General features: G+C 38.5%; 1 protein-coding gene across 1 annotated transcript; it reads right to left on the bottom strand.

The window, feature by feature from the left end:
- Positions 1-2,942: 2,942 nt before the first annotated feature.
- On the bottom strand, positions 2,943-5,327 carry LOC130994190 (uncharacterized). Its single transcript, XM_057919223.1, has 2 exons — positions 4,958-5,327; positions 2,943-4,442 (listed from the first exon to the last, which is right to left on the bottom strand). Exon 2 carries the CDS (start codon positions 3,561-3,563, stop codon positions 2,943-2,945), a length of 621 nt encoding a protein of 206 aa, XP_057775206.1. The 5' UTR covers positions 3,564-4,442; positions 4,958-5,327.
- Between the last annotated feature and the right edge of the window lie 4,730 nt (positions 5,328-10,057).

The following is a 10,057-nucleotide window of genomic DNA, read 5'->3' on the forward strand; positions in this document are numbered from 1 at the left end:
TTCTACTCAAGCGCGAACAGTCTCTGATGATGCGGTTGATTTGCCTGCGGGGCTGGTAGTTGCCTTTTTGATCGTTGTGGTCGATAGGCTGGTTGTTATCGCTGTGGTAGAGGTGGCGGTAGGATTCCTTTCATCGTCTTGAGTTGCGGCCGAAACTGACTCGGTCGTCATCCGCTTCCACTTTGCTGACGATTCGAACACTGTTTCGAGTAGTGCCCGACCCTTCCGCAGGTGTAGCAGCTATTCTGTCTCATCTTGCATTCTCTCAGATGTAATTTATTGCTCTTTGACAAGGCGATAACCCTCGCGGTCCTTGAAAAACTGCTGCTGGGGCAGCTGGGCCAACATAAGGCTGTTTGTCTCAGTTCTGATATTGTGGTGGCGCATTCTGACTCTGCTACGGCTTTTTGGGATCTTGACTTCAGTCGTCCCAATTTCTCTTTTCTTCTTGCCCGCATCCAGGAAAGGATGGATTGCACGTTTGCGTGCTCAAATTCGTTCGGGGTGCTGAAGCTTAAATCACGTTCTTTGGCTGTATTGCCAGTTCTATATCAAATGCTCTATTTACTGCTTCAGTACACATAACCGCACTCTGACTCGTTAAATCGTCTCGTACCTCTTATTTCAAATCTGATCGAAACAATTCTGACATCTTCTCGTTCATGATCGAAGCAATTCTAACATTTTTTTTTTTCGTTCATCTCTCCTCGATATGTGGCACACCGGACCTAGTCGCGAAACTGACGTTCGTATGCAGCTACGGTTTTATTGCCTTATCTCGTATCATCAACTCTATTTCTTTCTTTATTCGGTTTCTCTTTCTCGGCATAAGTCTAAGGGAACATATATCAACCTTAGAACTAATTCTCATAACTCACGAATCATAAGACTCTTACTCAACATCATACTATTTTCTCAATTCTCATAACTCATCGTCAAAGACATATTTCATGTCTATCAATGCAACATTAGCTCAAAACTCTACTCAAGCATAGAGACTCTCTGGTCATCGTCATATAGGCATATAAGAAAATTTTCTCTTTCGAGAACTCTTACTAATTGCGGGGCGTAACGAAAATAAAACATCCCCTATTATTACGACGATGCTACATCTATACTAGTCGTCATCCCAGTCTACTATCGTGGAAAACATTATCTGCTCTAACCCATCATCTCGATCTTCTTGAACCTGCTATTGCCTATTCTGGCTTAGCATCACTTCTTCTCGTCCTCGAATTTGTTAGCTTGTTGCATACTTGGCTAATATAAGAAAATCCATAATCGAAAAGTTGTGCTCGTCCCGTAATAATTATATTCTATGGCTGCTCCCATATATTGTGTTTCTTCCAAACACTCTTCTTGTTATACCATCCTAGTTACCTAGACATTCCTAATTCTTTTCGGATGTGGTAGGGTAATAGGATGTGATGAATAAAAATGCTTGATTTTGAACAAGACGAGCTCAAGTAATGGAATGATTCCATAATAGCCAGTGCTATTTCAAGGATAATGAAGAAGTTACAATTAAGGCAAGATCAAAAGCTAGAACAAAATCTAGAACAAAAACTGAGATATGATATGATAGAAATAAATCGATACTGGAGGTAGAAACAATCCACTAAGTGGAAAATGAATAAATTGTCCACTGTTAAGCAAGGGGCAAGGATTTCCAACACAAACGGCTCAGGCTCAAACACAGTGGATCTGGAAAAATTTCTTAATAGCAAATAATTCATCTCCTGTTGGAGTTCAAATGGATGCAGAAAAATTTAAATACGACCAAGCGGGATAGGGACTCAATAAGTCTACTCTCACGACTACTCTAGCGATGAAACGCGCGGTCCCGGTGAAAGTACCTCTATTTCAAAGTACTATTGGTCAATAGTATCTATGCATCCCATGAAGTCTCCATAACACGTCCGTCCTATTAGGGTCGTGTCCCTAAATCGCGATGAAAACTCTAACTCTCGTCGTATTATCTCAACGGTTGGTTTCTCTGTTCCTTTTCTTCATCTTCTTCATCTTCTTCTCGGTTTATGCTTGGTTCCCTCTTCTTTTCGGAGGTATACTACAAAAGGAAAAAGAGTTATATAACTATCGATCTCTAAACTAACCGTTCGTCTTTACAAAATACAAATCCTCGTTTCTCATTTCACTTCTATATCTCATTTGTGATCTCAAAGTTCTCAAAGCTCTCATCCAGTCTATTTCTCGTCTATCATCGTTCGAAATTCTCATCAATTTCTATTTCTCATTTTTCATCATGCATCAGCATCATCATCATTCTCAAAGCTCTGCTAAAGATAGTGAAACTCACTAATCATAAACATCTCTTGTATATATATATATGGAAAATTGCCTCTCTCTCGAGGTCTTTTACAAAAGTAAAGTCTTATGTACAAAAGCCCTAACTCCAAAATGATGCTCTAACTATACAAGCATCATAAATACTAAGCATATATAGATCTATGCTATACACACATACACACTATACTATGCTTCTCTACCTATATATATATATATATAACAACTATGCACCTATACATATATACGCGTCTACAAGACATACGTAATCACTAGGCATCATCTCTCGAGATCCAGCTCGTCGCCTCAATCAATACGGGCTGTCATAATCTGACTCATCCACTATCGGAGTATAGACAGGTGTCTCAGGAATAGGTATCCACGTATCGACTCCATCGGCAGTAGTCTGACGCTGCAGTGGCTGAGTCCAACCATAGCCGACCGTCATCTCTGGAGTCTCCTCCTCGGGGTCCTCCTCATCACTATCGGAGCGTGCCGGCCGAGATCCTCCCTCCTGAGCGTCTCGGTATGGTGAATATAGAATCGGGTGCATGTACGTCTGGAAGGCCAAAGTGCCAAGCTCAGGCAGCGGGGCAACCCTCGGATATGGGTCGGAAGGAACATGCTGCGTCTCAGACTCAGTAGAAATCAATCGGCTGTGTCGACTCAACAGGTGGCAATGGCAACGGTGTCGTCGCCGGTGTCAAATCCCAAGGCGGGAAATCAGCACTGGGAGAAGGAATAAGTGATACAAACGCAAACGGATCACGCTCAATCCCAGGTGAGTACGGCTCGAAAACCATCGGCTCTGGATCATCAGACTCGAGAGAAACTGAAATCGGATCAGCTGGGGGTAGAGGTGCCATCAGAATCGGCTCCTCGAGAGGTGGAGGCACAACAACTAGCTCCCTTCCCTGGGCTGGTCCCTCAAGCTCTCCATACGGCGGTGAAGGCGGATCGCCATGAGCAAAATAACGGTGGCTCAGCGTCGCGATGAAGCCACTAAGGTCTCCGTACCTGATGCCCTCCAACCAGGTAGTATCTACGTACTGGGGCACTAAAGATGTCGCCCAGTCTCGCCACAAAGGTGGCAGTAGTGGAATCAAAAGCGTAATGGCCTCCGCGCCATCGATCCCATAGGGAATAGCCCTCCTCCATCGTCGGTGATAGTGTGCCAGAAGTTCACCCAAGGTGTCATCCTCGTCCGGGATATACTCCCTGAACCATCGCTGCATCGCTGTCTCGATATGACTCGGCATCCTGTAATATAAAACATCATATCCATTAGAAAATGGATGACGAAACTTACTTGGTACATCTCAATCAACAACATACTCGTCCTCGTTTGGTACGGTGGGGCATCGGCTATACTAGCCTCAACATTCCTCCTCATATTCCACATCAACTGCCTCATATCAGATTCCATCATCTCAAATAATTCCGTCATCAAAACAATTCATAACTCATTAGTAACCCAAACTCAGCTTTTAACAGAAAAGCAATAAGAAACAACATCAACCTCTTACCTCGTTAAGCCGGAGGAGATGGGGTGCTGGGGTTTCGTTTCAAACTGACTCTCTCAAACTAGCCTAAGAATTCAAATTAGACTAGTACTCAAGTTAAAAAGATACCAGTAATCAAAGGTTCAACTCAGTCAAGCAATAGACTCAGAGCAGATGACCTGCTCTGATACCACCCTGTCGCAGCCCGAAATCCCGACACTAGTGATAGTGGGGTACGAGTATCGATACGACTATTTTTAAAGAATAAAGGAATAGAAGAGTAGGTCGAACATCAAGCGGAAGCTCACATCAAAGCATGCTAAGGAAAATATTATTAATTGAACCCAAGGGTAAAATCGTCAACGTCGTTGTAACTTTTTAATTATCAGGAATTTCACGAACAAAAACAAAACAGGTATAGCTTATTTTTCATAAGGAAACATAATATGCAGAGTATCGCAGCAAAAGGCGAACCAGTTACATGTATGGAGACACATAACCGTGAGTATATTACTTGATTCATATTCAAAGTAACTTCACATCAAGACTTTATCGATAAAAAGGAAATACGATAAAGCAAATACGTCATCTAACGATCCCCCACCAGCACCAGACCAATCTCACTCCTCGCTTAGCCTGCACATTTAGAAATACATGCAGGGCGTGAGTATATAATACTCAGTGGGCAAACGCCGAAAAACAAGAAAGGTGCTCTTAGAGCTATAAGTCTGAAGCTTGCCACATCATCAGCAATACACAGAAATAAGTTAGTATCAATGAATCTGTGCATGCAGTTTTATAATCAACATCATAAATAAGTAACTGCGCAGTTTAAACATTCATCATGTATGTACCACATCCACTACTCATCATCAAAGGTACTGAGAAGTAGGCCTCCCTCTCAAGTACCGTGACCGGCCGACCCGAAGACGGCTCACAGTCACCTCTGTGCACAAAATCCCGCTTGTGGCAGGACCGAATTCGTCTCATCAGTAGAGGGTAACACACAAGCTCAACATCAAAAATTGGCAAGTCAAACAGTTCTCAAACATCATTTATCTCAAAACATTTGATAAGTTCATAACATCATTATATCATTAAATCATTTTAGAAAGCTCGGATAATATTTGTATACTCAAAATATTGCCCACCTGAAGACCTTACTCAAAAACTCCCGTCAAAGTGGAGTTACTTACTTCCTTGCTCTGCTCGTGTCTTCAGGGATCATCGTCATCATCGAAGGTTCATGTCATAAAATGAATCCCGATTAGAAACTCAACGACAAAAACTCATGCCTCAACTCATGCTCTATATTATATTCTATCTCCTTAACCAACTCTACATAAACTCTTCACTCATTTCAAATCCTTAAGTCCAAGGATAGGTTTCAAGAAAATCATGGTTCTAAGTCTCGATTCATCTCTCATATAAGACTCGTCTAATCTCATTCAAACACTTAGGCAACACAATCACATAAGGCACATAAGAAAATACCATCAAACATCAACAAAACATGCTCTGTTTTCACACTGACTCTAACTTCAAAATTTAACACGTTCTGACTCCGACATCCCCTGGACTCCAGACTCATACCAAAAGAAAGGTATTTGAGTCTAGTTTCATTTAAAAAAAAGTAGAGTCAGAAACTCCAAGTGGTTTGGGAGATATGGCGTTTTTACCACGGTCTACCATATTCGGCAGTTTTGAGCAATCCGGAAACATTGATTTTTGAAAAATAGTAAACGTTGTCAAACTGAGCTCAAATTTGGTGGATATCTAGCCCATACAGTAAGGTTGATACCATAAAAATTTGGAAAGCTAGATCACACAGGAAGCTACTGAAATGAATGACTTTGTCCCCTGTTCTCTGAAATTCCCGGCAGAAATGTGCAGATTTGGTTTTGCATTTTATAAAAATAGTAAATCAAATCCAAATGCCTTGAAATTTTACAGAGGTGCTCAAGACTCATGTAGGGACATTCTGTAAAATTTTCAAAGCTTTTTGACATCGAAACACCGTCGATCACAGTAGGTCAGTAGCCTACGAAAAATCACCAAAAATTCATTCCCAACTCTTAAATGCTCACATCAACATTCCTTCAAAGAAAACCAATCAAAGCTCATCCTAAACATATATAACACTTAAAAACATTCAAACACATTATAAAACTCATCATACTCAAATTAACTCTCCTCTTTTACATCTTAACTCAAATCTCAAGGGAAACGTTTCAACAACGTATCAATCAAATCCTCTTCTCAATCTCATGCTCAAAAACACTCAATCATTCATTATTGACTCCATACATCATGTAACTCATTTTACACCTATATTTCCCTTTTTATCATGTAAACTAACTCTAGTGAAAAACTCATATATCAACATAAAATTCTCAACAAAAGCATGACATCTTTCACATAATGGTCATAGATCAAAATAGACCACATTTAAACAATCGATGACTTCTCAAATATGAAAACTCAAAAACTCTCATAAACTAACTCAAGTCAAAATTTTACTTAGCTTACATTAGACTTAATCAAACATATTAAAACACTAATATCATGCTCAATTTCATATATCTTAAGTCAAAACACTTATTAAACACATAGACAAGAAAGTCCTAATTTTTATTAAACTAAACTCTTTGAAATTTTATAAACTCACATGGATCTTTAATCTCATCATATATCTATCAATCTTAACCCATTTAACTCACATATAAACCATCAATTCACCAATTTGAGCATAGATGCACATAGCCCTAATTTTAGTAAACTAACTCATATCAAAATCATCATTTGACAACATATACTCAATTTACTCCATCAATCATCATCATATACATCTCATAGACTCATATACATCATCAATTCATCACCTTGATCATCAACTCAAAAATTCCCAAATTGGGGTAAACTAACTCAACCAAATTTTTACATCACAAAGCATAGCTTTTCAAAACACATGCTAATCATCACCAAACATCACATAGATCACTTTTCTCACCTCAATTCAAGGAAAGAAGAAGAAAAATTTTTGAAGGGTAAGATACCCATTTTTTTCGAAAATTTGAAGGAAAAGGGAGGGGGTGATTTTCTTGCTCCAATCCTTCAAATAAACTCACATACAAACTCATACAAGTCTAATCTATGAATTCAAAACTCACTTACCCAAACTTACACTCAAAACCAAACTTTCTCTTTCTAACTTCAAGATTGAATCTCCATGGATCTTCTTGAATCTAAGGAGATGGAAGTGTTTAGTGTAAGATTTAGAGGGTGATTTGTGTTTTTGGTGTGATTTTGTGAAGCTCCGAAGGTGCATCAATGGAGGAAAAATGGTGGAAAGTGAAGTGAGAGATGAGGGAGAGGGAGAGAGATCGAAATTGGGGTGAAGGAAAGGTGAGAGAAATATTTGCAAGATATGAAATTGATCTTGGCTAAGATTTGAAAATCTTAGAGAATATATGCAATTAATGCATCTTCTCACTCTAATCTCTTCTTTCTCTCTCAAATCTCTACACTTTCCTCTCACTAATCTCTACACTCTCTCTAATGTACTCTCAACTCTCTACTCTCTCAATTCTATACTTAGCAAAATTTAGGCATATAACATATGGTATGGGTAATTAAATAAAGTGTGTGAAAGGTGATCAAATAAAATCACAAAACTATGGTAAAGTCACTCATTAATAAAATACCACATCATAAATATTCATGTGACCAAAATAATAATTATAGCACTCATATTAGTGCACTCACATATATATAATATTCCTCTTCGTAGGAAGAAAAATAATTTAAAAATATTATGTTCGGAAAAATTTTCATAAACCGGCATCATTCGATTTCTCGATAAAAATAAACTGCATTGTCTTTGGAAACTAAATAAAAATTCCAAGTGCTAAGGTCTCAAAACAAAAATCATAACAACTTGGTCATAATGACACATATCACAAAAATCACATAATCATTCAGTCATGTAAATTCACATAACATCACATCAAAATAGTCGGCAGGCTCAAATAAGCTAGACGTCTCTCTGACCGACTCTATATATCTAGGTTTCTCACTCTTTCTTCCTCGACTCTATTTCCAACTCAGTATTCCTATTTTTCTTAATAGGACAGTCAATCTTTAACAATTCCGTATCCGGTAACTCTATCCCCGGTAGTTGGAAATAAAATAAAATCTCAGCTCAATTCAATCAGCATCTCCATCTCAACTCATTTTTCAAATCTCATTACTCTAATTCCATCATCGGTTTACTCTCTCGTATCTCTATTTAAAAGACAATTTGTCTTATCTACTCATAAAAAAAAGTAGTCTCGTAATTCGACATCTCGGTACTCTTATTAGTGTTAAGACACTATCTCACAACATGAGGAAAAGTACGGGGTGTTACAGGAGCCGCCTAGGCGGCAGCGGCGGAAAACCCTACGAGAAGTCGAGTAGAGAGCCAAAAGTGATAATTTGGAAGAATGATAGAGAACTTAGAGCATTTCAGCTCCCACCAACCTCAAAAGGCTACCGTATGAAGTAGAAATACAGTAAAAAAAACAACGTCGTCCAAAATAAGTCCCCGCCAGCACCAGACCGATCTTCCTCCTCCTCGCTTATCTTGCACATTTAGAAATACATGCAGGACTGAGTACAAGATACTCAGTGGACATAGGCCGAAAAACAAATGAAAGCTTGCTCTTAGAGCTATAAATTGAACTTGCCACAATATAAGCATCACACAAGGATTTTAGTATAAACGAACCTGTGCAAGCAATTTCGCAACCCATAACATCACAATAAAGTAACTGCGCAGTTTAAACATTCATCATGCATGTACCATATCTACTATTCATCATCAAAGGTACTGAGAAGTAGGCCTTCCTCTCAAGTACCGTCACCGGCCGACCCGAAAGACGGCTCACAGTCACCTCTGTGCACAAAATCCCGCTTGTGGCAAGACCGAATTCGTCTCATCAGTAGAGGGTAACATACAAGTCATTATCAACAAAACTCGGCAAGTCAATTAGTTTCAAGCATAACATTAACTCAAATCATAATCATAAATATCATATCATTTAAGAAAGCTCGTATAATATGCATACTCAAAATAATGCCCACCTGACAAACTTAGCTTACTCTCGTAGTACTTGGGAGATCTTACTTCCATCCTCTGTTCGTATCTTCAGATGTCACAACGTCGGAGTGGTTCATGAGATAAGATAAATAAAACTAGTCAGGAACTCCCTTACTATGTATATCATTCCTATCTCAATGCTATCCCATCACTCATCTTCTATATACTTCAACTATCTCAATCTCCTCAGTATATACATATATCCTAAGAAAACAAATACAACTCTCGACTTGTCACTCAAGTAGGGCTAGACTAGTAACAATCAAGCACATAGACATACATAGACACATAAGGCACATAGAAACACATATATAAGTTATCACATACAACCGTCATTCTGCTCTATCTCAAACTAAAATCTTAATCCGTTTCACCTCGGACGTCTCCTGGGTTCGAGACTCATATCAATGAAAACCTCTTTGAGTCTAGTTTCATTTAAAAAAAAGTAGGTTGAAAAACTTCAAGTGTTTGAAGAGATATGGCCGATCTCCTACAGTCTACCATATCCGGCAGTTTTGTGGAACTGAAAGTTTGGATTTTTGAAAATTAGTAAACATTGTCAAAAATGCTTGAAATTTAGTGAGTAGCTATCTAACACAATAAACTATTTACCTTAAAATTTTGGAAATCAAAACGTTAGGGAAAGCTACTCAAAAATGTGACTCTATTGGCTGCTCTTCGACATTTTCGATAGAATATTGCAGTTGGGGTTTTACATTTTAGAAAAATAGTAAACGAGGTCCAAATGACTTGAAATTTTACCTGGATGTTCGAGATTCTCATATATACTTTCTATAAAATTCAAATTAAGCTCACATAATACACAATAACATAAATACATGATCATATAACATAAGAAAAATTAAACATCGACTTCCCCTTATACTCGTCACATTCGGCCAACATATAGGTATTTAGGGGATAATTCATTTCGTCTCACATCGCATATATAAGCTCAAATTATCATCAATTAGCCACATATAGACATGCTTGACTCATAACTCATCTTATATATAAGATCTCATGTATGCACGCAAACTAAACTCGGGAAATTTTCACAAATCAACATCATTAACCAAATTAATCATGCTTTCTTCTTCTATATAGTCTA

Source organism: Salvia miltiorrhiza, chromosome 7, assembly GCF_028751815.1.
Source record: "Salvia miltiorrhiza cultivar Shanhuang (shh) chromosome 7, IMPLAD_Smil_shh, whole genome shotgun sequence".
NCBI classification, from domain to species: domain Eukaryota; kingdom Viridiplantae; phylum Streptophyta; class Magnoliopsida; order Lamiales; family Lamiaceae; genus Salvia; species Salvia miltiorrhiza.

Coding starts and splice junctions, on each gene's coding strand:
- LOC130994190 (XM_057919223.1), bottom strand. CDS start 3,563: ATGCCGAGTCATATCGAGACAGCGATGCAGCGATGGTTCAGGGAGTAT.